This window comes from Cibotium barometz, chromosome 7 (genome assembly GCF_041138505.1).
Source record: "Cibotium barometz isolate CiBa-2024 chromosome 7, ASM4113850v1, whole genome shotgun sequence".
NCBI classification, from domain to species: Eukaryota; Viridiplantae; Streptophyta; class Polypodiopsida; order Cyatheales; family Cibotiaceae; genus Cibotium; species Cibotium barometz.
The window spans coordinates 46,452,690-46,472,064 of record NC_141052.1 but is presented as its reverse complement, the minus strand read 5'-3'; the positions used below and the strand labels follow the sequence as shown (position 1 = coordinate 46,472,064).

The 19,375-nt window shown below is 40.8% G+C and overlaps 1 protein-coding gene across 1 annotated transcript; it reads right to left on the bottom strand.

The window, feature by feature from the left end:
* Positions 1-1,459: 1,459 nt before the first annotated feature.
* Positions 1,460-2,844, bottom strand: LOC147637090 (polyubiquitin-like). Its single transcript, XM_086800707.1, has one exon. It carries the CDS (start codon positions 2,753-2,755, stop codon positions 1,610-1,612), a length of 1,146 nt encoding a protein of 381 aa, XP_086656833.1. The 5' UTR covers positions 2,756-2,844; the 3' UTR covers positions 1,460-1,609.
* Between the last annotated feature and the right edge of the window lie 16,531 nt (positions 2,845-19,375).

Sequence of the window (19,375 nt, the reverse complement as noted above, 5' to 3'; positions counted from 1 at the left end):
AGGTGGACTAAGCAATTCCATTGCCTTTTACAAAAGCGTATGCCGAGGGGCGAGAAGGAGGAAGGTGTTTGAAGAGGCTTTGTCACCCAGTAGTACAAAGTATAGTGTTTAGGGAAGGGGGAGGAAGGGGTCGAAGACTAAGGATGACCAACTGCACTTCATCACTTGGCCAACTTGGGCAGACACTATCATAGAAGCCTTGAAGAGCTTGACACACTAGACAGACACTATCATAGAAGCCTTGAAGAGCTTGACACACTAGATTAAGGGTGAGTTTTAAAGAACTTGATACACTAAACAAAGGTTAGCCCTGTTAAATATTAATAGTGATTAATGCGAGAATAAACACGTGCTAGGTCGTTGGAATTCCCTTCAGCGTGTACATTGGAAAAGAGGAGCAAGGGGTAGCGTGTGTAAGACCAGTCCAGCTCCATTATCCAGTCGCACTGCAGAAAGAGTATGTAAGACCAGTCCGGCTCGCTGCTCCATCCATACTCTAAACAAAGGGCTCTGTACCATGTCGTGCAAGGCATTGGCCATTCAGCAGAGGAAACCAAAAATTGAGGGGATGGTAGGGAGTATTTTTAACAACCACAGAGATGCGGAGTGGCACCCCAATTCCTGGATCAACATTTCCAGAATTAGTGGTTGACAGCTTATCCTATCTCTAAAGGGAGTGAGCTGGGACAGACGACAGGATTGCAATACTGTCAGGCTTTGTTGCCTTAGGCACTCAACTGCATAAAGGTTCACGAAAACCCCTTTCTCAGGCAAACAAAGACCCTTTTCTTTTAATCCACCAGCTTCTCGCGTGTGGGCTTTAACAAGAGCAATACATTGTAGCCGAGATTGCAATACCATCTTCACAGAAATGAAATAGATAACCAGACTGTCATAAAACCTAGACTAATTAAATGCACCGCTCGTATCACCACAGAGCTCACATAATAGGGGTTGGATTTTAAAGACTTGACAAACAGCTGACATATGGATCCAGCCATCTGAAAACAGTCAAAAAAAAAATATTCGCCATGCTAGAAGCGAGCAACACTAACAGAAGACATTAGTTCGAATGAACATCTCCCAAAGAAATTTCTTCCATCTTCCACACTTAACCATGACTCCTAAGCATGGAGACCGAAGGAAACTCGTGAATCTTACAATTAAGGCACTCAAACAGCCCCCTTAATCAACACCATACAAGACAATAATACTAAAAGAATTATTGTTACACAACAGCAAACGTGTCATAAGATAGCAAGTGTGATGATGTGTCATTCAAAGAGACTATCAAACTACCGGAGACAATTAAATTACTCTCCGGTGGAGGGAGTACAACTGACCTTAACAGGAGTCCATACATACATGGCCATATAATTTAAGAATCACAATTAATCTCCACAGACATCAGACATGTGCAATATAACAATCACATATAAGCGAGAAACAAAGAATGCCGTTAAATCGAAAAACATAATCTTCATATAGCTTAGACCCATAGGGCAAAATACATCATAGGACACAAAATACAAGTCCCTGCTACATCACAAAATCTCCAAAACACCAGCAGCTAGCACCCAAGTTTTATTGTAGTAGGCATGAAGGCACCTCAGAGCCCTCCCCTGAGACGCAGCACCAGGTGCAGGGTGGACTCCTTCTGGATGTTGTAGTCAGCCAGGGTGCGACCGTCCTCGAGCTGCTTCCCAGCGAATATCAGTCGTTGCTGGTCAGGGGGGATCCCCTCCTTGTCCTGAATCTTAGCCTTGACATTGTCAATAGTGTCAGAGCTCTCCACCTCCAGGGTGATGGTTTTACCAGTCAAGGTCTTGACAAAAATCTGCATCCCTCCCCGGAGGCGGAGCACCAGGTGGAGTGTGGACTCTTTCTGGATGTTATAGTCTGCAAGGGTGCGGCCATCCTCGAGCTGCTTCCCAGCGAATATCAGGCGCTGCTGGTCAGGAGGGATGCCCTCCTTGTCCTGGATCTTGGCCTTAACATTATCAATGGTGTCAGAGCTCTCCACCTCGAGGGTGATTGTCTTCCCGGTGAGGGTCTTCACAAAAATCTGCATGCCCCCGCGCAGGCGGAGCACCAAGTGGAGGGTAGACTCCTTCTGAATGTTGTAGTCTGCCAGGGTACGGCCATCCTCGAGCTGCTTCCCCGCAAAAATGAGGCGCTGCTGGTCGGGAGGGATGCCCTCCTTGTCCTGGATCTTGGCCTTAACATTATCAATGGTATCAGAGCTCTCCACCTCCAGGGTGATGGTCTTACCAGTCAGAGTCTTAACGAAGATCTGCATGCCACCGCGAAGACGGAGCACCAGGTGAAGGGTGGACTCCTTCTGGATGTTGTAATCGGCCAGAGTGCGGCCGTCCTCGAGTTGCTTCCCCGCAAAGATGAGGCGCTGCTGGTCAGGAGGGATGCCTTCCTTGTCCTGGATCTTGGCCTTGACGTTGTCAATGGTGTCGGAGCTCTCCACCTCCAAGGTGATGGTCTTGCCGGTCAGGGTTTTGACGAAGATCTGCATCCCCCCTCGCAGGCGGAGGACCAGGTGGAGGGTGGACTCCTTTTGGATGTTGTAGTCCGCTAGGGTACGGCCATCCTCAAGTTGCTTACCTGCGAAGATAAGCCTCTGCTGGTCAGGAGGGATGCCCTCCTTGTCCTGGATCTTGGCCTTGACGTTGTCGATGGTGTCGGAGCTCTCCACCTCCAAGGTAATGGTCTTACCTGTGAGGGTCTTCACGAAGATCTGCATGGTGAGAGACGTTGGCTAAGGGCGCTTGGTGGAGGATGAGAATGGCAAGCAACGCAGAGACGGAAAAGAAACAATGAAACGATGCATTACTACCCGCTCCAGGGTCCATTATATAGCAAAACGCTAGGGTTGGCTCACACGCTTTAATGGCACGCGGCACCTTGTGATTCGATGCTTTTTCGTAGCGTCCACGTTTCCAGCTTTGACACGGCATTAGATTTCCCACTCAAAAACGCGTCGTTAATTATACACGGGTCCTTTACACACTAGGCCGGCATCACACTATTCGAAACCTAGCCTTTAACTGGGTCAAAAATGGCATGCAAGTGTGGGGTTCTTTTTACCTACTCCTTCTTACACATGCACACTCACACGTGCACATACAGAGATCAACAATGGAATTTTTGCATTCTTCATGCATGAGATGCGAACCACACACACGCATATTCAATGAGCACAGCAAAGTGCAACATTGCAATGAACCAAACTTTTCAGTTAGATTACTACAATAGCATTCCACACATGCATGCTCATGCACACACAAAGATACTAACAATACTAAGCTATAGAGCTGCCAAAAAACCAAGTGCAAAATCACAATGCCATGCAGTGAAAATGGTTTGGCCTATGCTCCAAAATGTATGTTTAAAAACATAAAAAATCAAAAGCATTTTCCCTATCCTCACCGCCTCCTAAATTAAGAGCGAATAGCAACATTGATTTATTGAGACACTAATCAACTACCATATACCTAAGTATGATGAACCTTGCAAGGGGTTTGCCACAAATCCCACAGTCACTTAGATTATCTATATGCACAAAGCATACCCTCTCTTATAGCCTTACAAAGCATACCTTTTCTTGTAGCCTTACAAAGCATACCTTCTCTTAGACTTACAAAATTACACCTTGATTCATTCAAGATATTAACTTAGGATGGCTAGTGCAAGCCATGACTCCAATCTTCCACCTCAATGCATGCATCTAAGGGTTCATCTAGGTAGTTTTCTATTATGTAATTTGGCTGAAATTGCATGTTATGACTAACCTTGGAGTTGATCTAGTCATATCGACTATTTTTCACTAAGACACATCCAACTAATGGATGATCAATCACAAACTTTCAACACTCACCCCTGATCAAGCATCCAACCATACCACACACAGTGTATGTGACCAAGTACTTGCGCTTTGGAGTACACATAGTTTCTTATAGAATTCAAGAGATATTGAAAGGAGGAGCAAGGAATGGATAATAACATATAGGAAGTGGCTTTACACATGTACAAGACATATACGCAGTTTATAAAGCTTTGAAAGAACCACACAAATTGAAATACAAATTCTCTACCATAACAAACTCATCAATCTTTATCTTCTTGTATAAGTCAATGAGTTTAAATACGAATTCTCTACCATCACAAATTCAATATTCGTCTTGTATAAGTTAACATAACGTGTTTTTTCATGCACCTTCTTTGTGTTGTCCATACCTACCTTAAGTATTTGATTTGTATCTTTCAAGCTCCTAAGGCCCACCTTATCATCCCCTTTTCATGCTTTTCACACCCACCTTACCCCTTCAGTGGGCTAATAGTTAGTATAGCTTTTCTTCCTTTCAAGAAAATATCTTAAAAGAAAGTTTTGATTAGTATAGTTTTTCTTCCTTTATAGTCGTTAACAAGTAGTTCTTAAAACTATCATCAAGAATTAACTCCTCCCATCCCTTCTACAAATTCCTCCCATCTCTTACAAATAAGCAACTATAAAAGGTTTGGCCAAATTCACTAAGCAACTTGCGCTTCTATTTTTCACATCCTACCATAGCTAACAAAAAACATACTAAATATGAATGGAGCACTAGTATGAGGAAGCAACAACCTTCCTTATTTCTTTGCCTCTAATTTGTATATGCATATACCATAGTATTTATGATACAAATTACATGTTTCCTCTATACATCCACTTGATGTTGTTCAACCTCATATCCAACCATTGGATGTGTAGATATGAATCCTTGAGCATTGCATCTTTTTTGTTTTACTCCTTGCATCACTTAACTTGGTGGATGAGTCCTAAGAAATGATGTTATCCTCATATCCAACCATTGGATGTGTAGGTATCAATCCTTGAGCATTGCATCTTTTTTATTTTACTCCTTGCATCACTTAACTTGGTGGATGAGTCCTAAGAAATGATGTTATCCTTATATACCTCCTCATATTTTACAACTACATATGATGATTATAATCTTTGTTGTATTATTCCTTGCATCACTCAACTTGGTGGACGAGTCCTAGGAAATGATGTTATACTCATATACCTCCTCATATTTTTACAACTACATATGATAATTATAATCACCCATCATTATATATATATATATATATATATATATATATAATGACAAACATGATTATCGTGTACAAAAGTGGGTGACAACTTTAAAAGCTTCATCCTATAAAAGATCAATTATGATGTCAAGAATTTCTACTTTTGGTCATTTCCAAATCAACTCTACCTTTCAAGCAGAGTATACAAATTCTATCTCATGAACATTCATATTGAAGCTCCATAGATTTGTTATGAATGTGAAACGCTAACTACATATGATGATTATAATTGCCATCATTATATATATATAATAGAAACTTATAGGGACAAATGTATGTTTGTCGTGTACAAAAGTAGTTTACAACATCAAAAGCTTCATCGTACAAAAGATCCATTATGATGTTAACAATTTGTTGCTTATTCTACTTTTGGTCATTTCCAAATCGCCTTTACCTTTCAAGGAGTATATAAATTCTATCTTGTGAACATTTATATTGAATTTCCATAGATCTATTATGAATGTGAAACACTAATCGTAACTAGTGCTTAATATGCTTCATGTTTGTATGTGTGCTTGACAAGTTAGTGGTTCAAAAGCAAGAGGTGATATTTTGTATGAAGGAATTTCAATGACGTGAATGATTTGGTGGATGATAGAATAATGTTACTTATCCTTGAGAAGTACTCCACTCAAATAAGAGAGAATTCTAGATGCAAGGAGCAAACACAATATATATTCACTACATTGAACAAATAGAACCAAGGAGAGCTAGAGTTGGGAGATTGTAAATATCCATGGTATAAGATTTTCAACAAAGGTTTCCACCCTATTTTCAACAAAGGTTCCCATCCTATATTTCAAGAATATATGTAGGAAAAAACAAAGGCTCCCACCCTATTTTTGAGAATATTGCAGCCATATTTGGTAGTGATGTGTGCATGTGTGAACACACTAGGACCAACCAAGGCACTTTTTCCCTCTTAGGAGGTTTTTTCCCCCATGCTAGTATACACCCATCTTGGGGTATACTTATCATCTTTGTACAACACACATTCATGATCCTCATTGTGTGCTCTCTTGAACTTTTCCACTCTGTGTGTGTGTGTGTGTGTGTGTGTGTGTGTGTGTGTGTGTGTGTGTGTGTGCACGCGCATTACTTCAACCCTATTTCCAACATTTGGTATCAGAGCATACGCTCCTCGCCCCTATGCTACTGCCTACTCTTCAACCCAAGTCCCCTATCTTCTTGAATCGGATCAAGGAGCCCTTTTGGGAAAAGAAAGAGGACCGTGAAGTGTGCAGTACTTTGTACCACTACTTTGTACTTAGGTTTTGTAGTCGGATTTTTATTTCAGTCATGTTTTGGGGGTTGTTCAAGTGGTTTTTGGTTTTCTGTAGACATCTTCGAGGACCGGATTTACATTGTTCTTCATCGGATTCTGGAGTAGTATTGTCAAATCTACTACAAAGACAAGTGTGTAGATACACGAGAAAGCATCTACGGGCTTCATTTCAGCGACATCAATCTTTGAATCTTACCATTGAAATTTTTACTCACTATACTCTATATTTCTTTCATACACCTTGCAAGTCTCCATTGTAAGTAACCTTGCTCGCAACCACCTTGGTTGCATCACAGTGCTCTGTGATGCAACCACCTTGGTTGCATCACAGAGCACTTAGCACTTTGTAGGCTGCGTGATTACTTACTTAGGTATTATTAGAAATGGCAGATAGTGATATATTTCGGATGTTATCTGCCCACTAAGGATAAGCTTGACGGGACTAACTACCCATTATGGTCCTATATGATGCGGCATGTATAGGTAGCTAAAGGGCCAGGGAATGTTGTGGTTGGTATTGAGAAACATCTTGGTTTCTCTGATGAACACGATGTAGAAGGCACATTTGCAAACACGGACTCATAACTTTTCACATGGTGCATTACAACAACATAGCATACCTCCTACAAAGGAACAAACAAAGTGGGATGGAAGAGATGCGCAAGCACATGTGTTACTTGCTTTGTCAGTTAAGAGGAGTATCATTCCTCACATTCGGTCATGCAGGACTGCTAAACGTGCTTGGGATACACTTGCATAATTGTACCATGTACGTAATGAAGCATGTGTTGCCTATATACACAAGCAATTAGAGTCAGAGCATATGGATGAGAGAGACTCTATGGATGGTTTCCTTACAAAAATCAAGGATTTCAAGGAGCAGTTGGCCAGTGTTGATGAAATATATCCTAATAGTTCATTGGTGCCTACTGTCTTGAATGCGTTGTTGGACTTGTATATCAAGTTTTTGCTTCTACCATCAGACTCATGATGAAAGGCAGTCCAAATGCCTTGAAGTTTGAGGAGTTGGTTTCTGTACTCTTGCAAGAAGAGCAATGTAGACAAAATAGATATGTCATGTGTATAGGAGATCACGCTTTCACTACTACCAGTCAACAAAGCGGCAAAGGTAAATCCTTTCCTCAAGTTATTTATAAGCCAAAATTAGAGTCATTGGGAAAGCCTTCAGACAAGGAAGGCGACAAGCCAAAGAAAAAGGGAGAATGCAACTATTGCAGGAAACTTGGTCACTACATTAATAAGCGTAGGAAATGGTTGGAGAATGAGAAAAAGGAAGACTCGGGCATGGTTGTAGATGCATCAGCATCATCCAATGCAAAAAACAAAGAGTTTGCAAAATATGCACATGATGATTAGGCTTTCATTGTGCAATGCAGTTATGATCCTTCGCATAAACATGTATGCATGGCTGTTATAGATGTAAATGTCAGGTATTTTGATAGTGGTGCTAGTAAGCACATTACTTCTCATCACTTGAATCTCCATAGGGAAACACTATAACATGTGCAAATAACTCCTCATATCTTGTAAAAGGAGTTGGTAAAATTGTTCTCACTACTGCAAATGGTGGAAAATTCATGCTTTTAGATGTATTGTATGTACCAGGGATCAAGAAGAACTTGTTATCTATCTCTACCATTACTAAGACTGGCTTAGTGGTTCAATTTGAGGATAACAGATGTATTGTTCATGATTGTAGTGACAAAAAGATAATTTTTTCTTCTGATACTTTTTCTCATGGCCTTTACAGGCTAGATGCATATGAAAGACAAAGGCATGCTATATGTACATCTTAGCATCACCCACAAAGGCAATGGGTGATGCTAAGATGTGGCATGCGTACTTTGGTCACTGAACTTTGGGTTTATTGCATTTGCATAAACATGACATGGTGTCTAAGCTACCACATCTTGAAGCCCTTATTAAACATGTTTGTGAGGGTTGTATTCTTGGAAAAATGCAACGGGCATCATTTCCCAAAGATGCTTTAGTCCAAAAATTACAGGTTAAACATAGCGATGTCTGTGGTCCTATGAGGACACCATCTATTGGGGGCTACCTCTATTTTGTCACATTCATTGATGATTAGTCCTCCATACATGCCTCATTGAAACAAAAATCAAAGGATTTTATGTGCTCAAAATGCTTCTACATGTAAGATTGGTATCCTACGTACTGATCGGGGGGGGGGGGGGGGGGAGTATATGTCTAAGGAGTTTTATGCATACATCATGGTCATTAGGATTTTTTTGGACCCAAAAAGGGCCTCCTAAGGATTCCTAATTTTAAGGGATTAGAGCTTAAAAAGCTGGGGTTAAGGGAGACAAAGGCTATGATGACCCCTATTTTTTGCCTTGCCACATCAGCCATACCCCCTAGTTTCACTTTTTAAAGGAAATATTCTCATACTCTCTCTCTTACTTTTTGACTTTTCTCATATTTTCTCTCTTACTTTTTGAATTTTTTATCTTCACTGTCTACAAATTGAATCTTTCTTGTTGTCAATTTGAAATCTCCTTTCTCATTAACTTCCATCATATCTTCCTTCCACATCAGCAAAACATTCTCGTATTTAGGTGGGCCCCAAAAAGTGAAATTTTTTTATTTTTTTACATTTTGAGGTGGAAAAAACACCACCCAACCAATATGTATGATGAAAATAATTTTTTTCTTCCAAAAAGCTTGTAATTCAAGGGTCACGTGTCAGAAGCCTGTCAGGACCCAATACATCCATAACTAACTGTTAGGTCCCCACAACCCCATAAACATAACTAACTGTCAGGAAAACCACTACATCCATGAGATCTCGAAATTGTGGGGATCCCAAAAATTATTATTTTTTAATTTTTCTCATAAATGTAATTTATTGATGAAAAACTCCATGTTAGTATATTTGTATATCAAAAATATCATTTTCTACTTAGAAAAACAGATTTGTGTGTTAAACCTGCAAAACAGCAAGGTTTTAACAGTCTCTCTCACTCCCTCCCCCCTCTCTCTCTCTCTCTCTCTCTCTCTCTCTCTCTCTCTCTCTCTCTCTCTCTCTCCCTATGAGGATCTCTCTACTTTAGCTTCTTTCTCTGCTTAGCTATGGAGCCTTTGCAAGCTGTGTGTGGAGCCCCTTGTGAAGCTAGAAAAGGGAAGGTTGATTTACACATTCGTATTCCTGAAGAGTATGGCAGCTCTAAAAAAAACCCATCCTACTGATGCACAATCTGTCCAAGCTCGTAGAATAGCTAAGGAGAAAAATGTAGATCTTTGGGTTGATGGGCATCTCTATCCAATTGACCCTCCATTAAGAGCAAACCCTCCTTTCCGCAATTTATCATCTTTTATGCAATTTGTTGGTGAAGGAGAGCTTGGCTTGTTAGGATACTGCAAAAGATTGACTACAAGTGAAGCTTGGCAAACCCATATTCTCCAATCTCAATTGCAAGCCTTTTACAATGTTAAGAAGGACTTAAAACATCATCAGATAAAATGAAAGAGATCCTCGCAGAGAATGTGGAGAAGGATGCAAAGATTCAAAGGCTAGAGGAACTTATCAAATGACTCAAACCAACGTCAAATGGTGCTCGTGAACGCAAAAAGACATTGGCTGGTATAGAATCTCTTGCGTTTAAAGGTGGAGCACGAAAGAAAAGGATTCGTACAATAAAGTAAGTAACATAAACTTTCATTATGCACTCAGTGTTTTAAACAAAATAGTCATGATTTGTGTTTTGCCAAGAATTTTCTGCAACACAAGAGGTGTGTGGTTCTAATGAAGAGGGATGGAAGGATTTGGTCAAAGCCATTCTGAATACCAAGGATATTCTCTCAATTATTACTGACCCTCATCATCCTAAAATACGCCAAGCTGTTGTCAGCAATGTAGTGAGCGAGATTACCACCTCCATCGATTCTTCATTAATTCAACATGCTTGTGATGCGGCTGGAATCAGTATGAAAGAGTACCAAGCAATCCGTCAGGTTGTAAAAGATGCATTTCTAAGACAACACTGGCACTTTATTTCCTACACTCAAGGTGATTCACAATGTCAAGCATATCAATAATGATGATGTGCAGCGAGCTATAGGACAGTTTTATCACGTTGAGGGCACACTAACATTAGACACACGGTCGAGCAAAAAGAAAATCAAGATAACAAGTACAGAATTTCACTATGATGTTTATAATAACATCTTTGATCATATTGAGAGACTACAACAAGCTATGGTGAAGTTCTATGGTCTTTCACCAGAAGGTGAGAACTTGCAATTGCTACTATTCATTATTGAGAGACTACAACAAGCTATGGTGAAGTTCTATGGTCTTTCACCAGAAGGTGAGAACTTGCAATTGCTACTATTCATGTTTTTCAGTAGAAAATGAAGATGATTATTTTGTTTTGAATATTGTAAATTACTGTTTATTTGTAATTTTGGGGAGCACACTCTCATTTGTACTCAAGCTAGATGAGTGCCAAATTGTGAAAGGTTGGAAGCTAGAACGTATGAGCATTACGCTCATGAATGAGTCATGAATGAGGCCATGATCTGTGCATGGGAAAAGACTACCAAACCAAGTTTTAGTGTGCAATCTGAGAAAGAGGTCTGGTGGCTTGGTGCATTGGAGGTACCGAAGGAGACACATGAGGTATTGACATGGATGTTTGAAAGGACTCCCTGAATAACATATGTAATCAAAAAGCAAATTGATGGTCAACTTTTAGATGTAGAAAACATAGGAAAGTTCAAGGTGGATTGGCATCTTGGGGGAGATTTGAAGACAATTAAATGCATGATGGGTTGTGCTTAAGGCGCGACATCAAGATGGCCTTGTCCATACTGCAATGCTCATATTGATATTCCTAGGCAGAACAAGACAAATGGAAAAGGTATACAAAAGGTTGGTTCTGTTGGGAAGGATGCCTCGAAAGGTCCCAAGAAAGGGAAGAAGCAACAAGAAGATGCAGTAGATATCCAACCGAGTCAACTAATGATGAAGATGAGGAACAACCGAATGCAGGTGTCATGTCTCATGATATGCTAGGAGAACCAAACAGGAATTCAAATTGGAGCCCAATCATAAATTTTCCACTAAAGAATATTCACTTTTGCACACTTCATGCATTCATGAGAATCTTTGATCGATTGCTTAAGTTCCTATCGATTATGCATTCACAATGCCTACACAAGAGAGGAAAGTTGTAGCCCTTGGTAAATTAGAGAATCTTTTGAATTCTCTGGGCTGCCATGGCGGAAACATGAAAATTGAAGTGAATAAGTAGGCCTCTGGTATGTCATACGAGGTTGCTCAAAAGGTCTCCATGACTAGATCAAAGGCAAGGAGATTTTTGGAGAAGCCAGTAAACATAGAGAATTCAAAGAAGACTTGGGGACTCCAGAGAGACCTGTGTGCAATCACCACAAATGTAGATTGTCCAATGCCAGCTCTTGTAAATATGCGCAAACAGCTCTGGCTAAATTTCAATAACATGGTTTGCATAAGGAATCAAAGTAGCAAAACTGCCCAAGAACAAGCATCATTCCAACAACATATCATAGAATTCACCAAAAGTGTGCTAGGTGCTTGGGAAAAGAGTAAAGTAACACACTATATGGTAAGTTATATAGTAAAAAAATAAACTAGTGTTTTAACCTTGACTTTTTCTAATTAAATTCTATTGTCATGTGTATAGCACATAGTTTATGCGCATGGTACGTATTTCATTGAACAAGTATGGAGGATCACTCGACATGTGGAGTACCTAAGGGATGGAGAAATCACATTATAAAGCAAGAGGGATTTATTTCAAAAATACAAGACATGGAGGTGGAGCTTCTGCAGGAGGAACACGTACAAACTATCTACAAGAGATGTTCAATTGGTTTTATCGCACAACCTTTGGAAGGGTATTGGTTAGGGAGTGGGCCCAACAATCTAAGCTTGCGTAAGAGGCACGCAAGGCTGCAAAAAGTCATGCTCGGCTTAAATGGTTGCAAAAACTATCTACAAGAGATGTTCAATTGGTTTTATCGCACAACCTTTGGAAGGGTATTGATTAGGGAGCGGGCCCAACAATCTAAGCTTGCGCAAGAGGCACGCAAGGCTGTAAAAAGTCATGCTCGGCTTGAATGGTTGCAGACCAATGCTCCCTATAGGCACGGTGCTTGGCGTGCATGAATGAGGAGACAAGGGAGGCATTGGGTTGTGCACGCACCAGCATAAATCTAGATGTAATAAGGCTAAGAAAATAAGTTTAGTTAGGTTTTTTTTTCCCTTTAAAAAAACTATTAATAGTTCCTTCTCTCACTTCATTTTCATTTCACTTTTTTAGAGAGCTTGAGCTCAAGATCTACGTAGACACCCACGTAAGGACACCAGCACATCACCACATTAGCATAGTCGTACATGGATATGGCACGCACCAAGGACACCGCACGTGTTACCATGCCTTCACAAAACACAGTGCAAGGCACCCACCAACGACCACATACTGGTGACACCACGGAAGAGAGTGACCCCTTGGATTCTAAGACACGCCCAATGGGATCACCAGAGTCCACCCCTCCTCCCACAGCAACACCAGCGCACACACATGCAGGCCCTTCTAGTGGGAGCAAGCGTGTGAAGAAGACCCCACAATACAGCCACCCCAGAGATCAAGACAGAGAGGCCGATGATGAGCAGTTCGACTGGGTTGGTGAAAACATTCCTACATTGCGTAGCACCATAGGTGGCAAGACCCTACTACCAGGATAGGGTCCCCTACCTACCTCAGAGAAACTTAATACACAGGTACCACAACTACAGGAGGAGGAGGATTCAAACTATTAGAGAGACCAAGAGGAGGTTCCTGCAAGTGCGCGCAAGCGTAGAAAGGTCAAGCTCTTCAAGCCAAGGAAGTCCCAACCTTGCCAACGCACTAACACAACACAGAGAGCTCCAAGGAGAAGGATGCGCCAAGGGCATAAGGCTCTACAAGAAATCAAGTTTTATCAGAGCAACATTGAGTTGCTGATAAGAAGAGCCCCTTTCGCTCGCACAATGAAGGAGATTCTCCAACGATATAGAACAGAGTTCCGTGTGCAGGGGATTGCCCTTGAAGTATTGCAAGAAGCCTCCGAGGTTTACCTTGTTGGGCTTTTTGAAGACACCAACCTCCTTGCAATACATGCAAAGAGGATTACCATATCTGCCAAGGACATGCAACTAGCTCGGCGCATTGTCGAGGCGAGCGAGACATGATCTAGAGATCTTAGATGTTAACCTTTTTTTTGAAGCAACTCTTTTGTTTCAAACCCCCCTTTGTAACAAGCCTATCTAGATTTCATTTGTAACCTTCTAATAATTAAAATTTTAAGTTTCTCTTATTACAATGTCTCGGTGTCATCATGTTTGTTTAACATGGAGTGTCTATCATGTGCCAGTTTGTCACCCAAGGCATCAGAAATGCTCCTAGAGGACTGAGGAAGCTATGCCAAAATAGTGTGAATTTGGCCTCTGCAACAACGGCGATGTAGGCTCAAAATTTGCACTATTCTGGCACTTCTCCCCTAGCCACTCAGGATCATTTCTGATGCATTTATAATGAAGTTGAGCACACTAATTGTGAGAAACAGTAGTTTATAAGATAAAAACACCTTTAATCATGTGTAAAAATATAGTGTTTATCATCATCAGAATTGCTCCTGGAGGACTAGGAAAGCTATGCCAAAACAGTGCGAATTTAGGCTCTACAGCGGCAGTACAGGCTAAAAATTTACACTGTTCTGGCGGCACTGCTCCCCCAGCCACTCAGGATCATTTCTGATGCATTTATAATGAAGTTGAGTACACTAATTGTGAGAAACAATAGTTTATAAGATAAAAATAGCTTTAATCATGTGTAAAATTACATTGTTTATCATCCAATGCATCATAATTGCTCCTCGAGGACTAGGGAAGCTATGCCAGAACAGTGCGAATTTAGGCTTTGTAGCGGCGGTGGTACAGGCTCAAAATTCGTACTGTTCTGGCACTTCTCACCTAGCCACTCAGCATCATTTCTGATGCATTTATAATGAAGTTGAGCACACTAATTGTGAGAAATAGTAGTCTATAAGATAAAAACACCTTTAATCATGTGTAAAAATATAGTCTTTATCATCCAATGCATCAGAATTGCTCCTGGAGGACTAGGAAAGCTATGCGAGAATAGTGCGAATTTAGGCTCTATAGCAGCGGCGGTGCCAGGCTCAAAATTTGCACTGTTTTGGCACTGCTCCCCCAGCCACTCAAGATAATTTCTGATGCATTTATAATGAAGTTGAGTACACTATGAAGTTGAGTACACTAATTGTGAGAAACAATAGTTTATAAGATAAAAATAGCTTTAATCATGTGTAAAATTACATTGTTTGTCATCCAATACATCAGAATTTCTCCTGGAGGACTGGGGAAGCTATGCTAGAACAGTGCGAATTTAGGCTCTGCAGCGGCGGCGGCGGTACAAACTCAAAATTTGCACTGTTCTGGCACTGCTCCCCCAGCCACTCAGGATCATTTTTAATGCATTTATAAATGAAGTTGAGTACACTAATTGTGAGAAACAATAGTTTATAAGATAAAAACACCTTTAATCATGTGTAAAATTACATTGTTTGTCATCCAATGCATCAGAATTGCTCCTGGAGGACTGGGGAAGCTATGCCAAAACAGTGCGAATTTAGGTTCTACAGTGGCGGTGCAGGCTTAAAATTCACACTGTTCTGACACTGCTACCCTAGCCACTCAGGATCATTTTTGATGCATTTATAATGAAGTTGAGTACATTAATTATAATGAAGTTGAGTACATTAATTATAAAAACAGTATTTTACAAAATAAAAATACTGTTGAGTACATTAATTATAAAAACAGTATTTTACAAAATAAAAATACCTTTATAATGAAGTTGAGTACATTAATTATAAAAACAGTATTTTACAAAATAAAAATACCTTTAATCATGTATAAAAATACATTATTTGTCATCCAATGCATCAAAATTATTCCTGGAGGGCTGGGGAAGCTATGCCAGAACAGTGCAAATTTGGGCTCTACAGCAGCGGTGCAGGCTCAAAATTCGCACTATTCTGGCACTCCTCCCCTGGCCACTCAGAATCATTTTTGATGCATTTATAATCAAGTTGACTACATTGATTATGAGAAACAGTAATTTGCAAGATAAAAATACCTTTAATCATGTATAAAAATACATTATTTGTCATCCAATACATCAGAATTGCTCCTGAAGGGCTGGGAAGCTGTGCCAAAATAGTGCGAATTTGGGCTCTACAGCAGCGGTGTAGGCTCAAAATTCGCAATGTTCTGGCACTGCTCCCCCAGGCTCCCAGGGTCATTTCTGATGCATTCACAAAAGCATTGATGGTACAAACTAGAAAAAACAATGATATACTTGAAGAAAATAAGTTTGCAAAAATTATACTGTATTCATAATAAGAAGTGATACATCATCTTTACAAAAGTTTTCTTACAATATTGAGCTTCCTTCTCTTGTTATTGGGCAGAGTGTGCTCAAGGAGTGATTGGGCTATTTCTTGATCCTCTATGCCTATGCTTTTGGCTATACCTATACGAGCAAGAAGCTTACCCCTAAATCCAAAACCAAAAACATCAAAGGCAAGGGATTTTTTAATCAGAACTATACATTTGGTGCTATGTGCCATAGAGGCTACACAGAGCACCTTAGAGAGGGCTTTCAAAAAGAAGAGAGTGAAGGCAGATTGAGGGCAGATTGAGGGGTGTAGTCCCTGTGGATAATGGCGATGCCATCCCACAGGAAGTCGACCAAGATAGTGCACCAACACAGCATCATGTCCATAGACCTTGGCTTGGTCTCTGCTACCGCCGCCTCTCCCAGCAAATGCGTCAATTTCAAGCACCCTCTGCAATCAAAGGAAAAATCAAAATATTTTCCTATACATAATTACAAATGTTTCTAGGTTATAAAAGGTCGATTATTACCTCTTGCTCAATGTCTTCTTTTGCCAAAGTGCTGGTGGGGGGGGGGCAAAGAAGTTAATCGAGGACTTAGCCTCATCCTTTTTTGGTGCTTTGGTCTTCTCCATCACTCCAATAGCAAGGGTATCCTTTTTAGCCTCTAGCTTGTCTTGTAAGGTTGTGAATTCCTCCTCTGGAACTAGGGCTTGCTCTGCGGTCTCAACCATAGTTTCCTTGACCAAAGCAACTGTCTCTGCGATAGATTCTCCAAGGGGTAATATAGCACCGAGGTTGGACGTATCAAGGTCCACCTCACATTGCGTGCATATAATGCCCAAGCATTCATCCATTCTCAAGCCAGATGCCTTTTCAAGGTCATGAAGAAATAAGTATTCTTCACCTTCCACCACAATGGTGCTCAAGAGATTGATCTCAAGCTCTGGCAGCACCTTGCTCTCCTCATGTGGGGAAGATGGCCCCGCATCTTCTACTACAATGGGTTGTTTAGCTATAGATTGTGTAGCCTCTGGAAAGTGCTCTGATGCAAGTTGCTCTTCTACACCAGCACTCGTTCCTACTGCCTTCACTTCCTTGTCATCCCTCAAATACCCTGCCAACTGCAATGCAGGCATCTCTACCTCCTCATCCAAATCCTCATCTCGCTGATGTTGAGGAACGCAAAAGTGGCAAGCCAAGAGAGGAACCTAGTTCCTAAATTGCCCTTCCCCAACCTCTTCACCTCATGTCTATTGAAGGCATAGTAAGCTCCTGTGGGGATGCAGATGTCGATGAAGCATTCAAGGCGCTGGATGTAGGGGCGAGCATATTGTTGAATGTACTTAAGTAGGTTAACAGGCACCCATCGATCATTGGGGCAATGGGAAAAGGAGATGGAGTGGGGAGCCAAGTATTGCTCCATGTATGCAATCTGCGTCTCATAATGTTGGGACGCAAGGGCGAGCAACTTTTCAAAGTCGACTTCACAAGAGAACATGACAAAAAGCTCACTCTTGCCCGCCCACGGGGTGGTGGAGAGAGGAACTCACAGAAGTTGTCAAAGTGGGTAGCCATGTGAATGCAAAGAGATAGTGTGAGCTCGTGCTTGGTTTCTACTGTGTGAAAATGAGAAAGAAGGCACCTTTGGCTATTTATAGTTAAAATTTAAAGTTTGGCCTTTTCACACTAGATCGCTAGATAAAAAAATTACAGTTTGCAAAAATATTAAGATTTCAATTAAATAAAGATTGGTTAAAAAAGAGCCTGCTACAAAATTACAAGCATGTCATCTAATCTAAAATTGTTAATAATGTCTTCATTTTTTGCCCCTCTTGTGACATTTACTTCATGTTGAATCTCCATCTCCTTATTGACTTGAAAGCTTGTCATTGCCTTCACCTCGATCCTGAAACTCTTGCCCCTCACGTGCATCAAAACAGAGGCTATTTTCCCATATACTCAGTTCATCTTCAAGCTCTTCCACATGCCTACTATGTGTTGGTAGGGCTATGCACCTTGCTAGTGAAAATTCAAGGTCCCCCCTTTGCCATGATTCTGAGACCATGGTTGTCCCCTCCTCACGCTTCCCAATCTATAAAAATATAGAAAGTGGCACAATAACCAGAAAGTGTAAGGGTTAATTCTAGACATGTAGTGGAATCAGATATACCTTTCTTCTCATTAACTTGAAACTTGACTCTTTCACATTGTCAAAGTCCATGATGCTAAAGTGTTGACGCAGGTCTGCTAGGCTCCAATGCTTGTTTGCTGCCACTCGCTCAATCCATCCATTTTGCATCATCACAGCTACCTCAATAGGCATAATTTCTTCTTCTGAGGCTTGAAGTGGGATCCATGTCTCGTGCTTTTGCATCCATCTTTGGTAGTGTTGCAGACGCATGTACAAAATAGAGCGTGCCTTCAAGAACTTGAAAGACACTGTAGAATCTACTACATTGCACTTGTACAATCACCTTGATGTGACCCCTCATTAACCTCCCAACCCTCTCCTAGTAATCCTTGAATGAGGTCAGACCTTACCTCCTTACAAATATACATTGTTTTTGTTTGGTGCATTAGCATGGAATTGAACATGTGCACAAAAACATGTAAAGGACAAAACCAATTTAGCCCTACTAACCTAGATGCCTTTGAAAACTTGAGTGATGTCTTGATATCACTTAACATCTTAAACTTTAAGCATAAGATGGTCCAAGCATCAGGTTTGGGCCATTCGGGATTGTTTTAAGAGGGGGGTTGGGGATCTCTTCTAGCTTGCCAAATAAACCTGGTTTTTTATCTACAAAGTATGAGTGAGAAAAGGAAAAGATATTGTTCTGTACAAGATCACTTGGGCTTTGAGATACAAACATTGCCTCTCCAATGGTGGATGCATGCATAGCATAGAAAACTCCAGTGAGACTTTGGAGTGGTTGTTCCTCAACATAATGAGAGGGGAAAATATCTGCAGAGAGACATAAGAAAATGGAGAATCATAAGAAAATTTAAAACAAAAAATCCAATATTAGCATGTTGTTAAAGCTGTGTTGTTTATGTTACACTGACAATTTGAAGGAAACTTGGCTGTTGGCCTTTAATGCATAGGTCTCCAAGGGTATACACATGTTGCACTACGGCAAACCAGTCCTTCCTTCTTAGTATGCTTGAAGCCTTGTAGCCTCCCCTTCCAATGATGTAGCATATTCCCCAGTTGACACACTCGTCGATGTGGTCCTTTAGAGCTTGGCTGCATGTAGACCCAAGCCCCAACCCTGAATCTTATTAGAGCCCAAACTCCATTCTCATCTCTTGTGTTATGCAGCACAAGCTCTTCCACCTTCTCCCTAGGTCTTCTCACATTACTGGAAGAGGACATGGTGGTAAGAAAAGAGAAGAAGGGAAAAGAAAAGCTTGTTTTACAACAGAGGAGTGGAAAGGAGAGAAAGTTCAGGGTT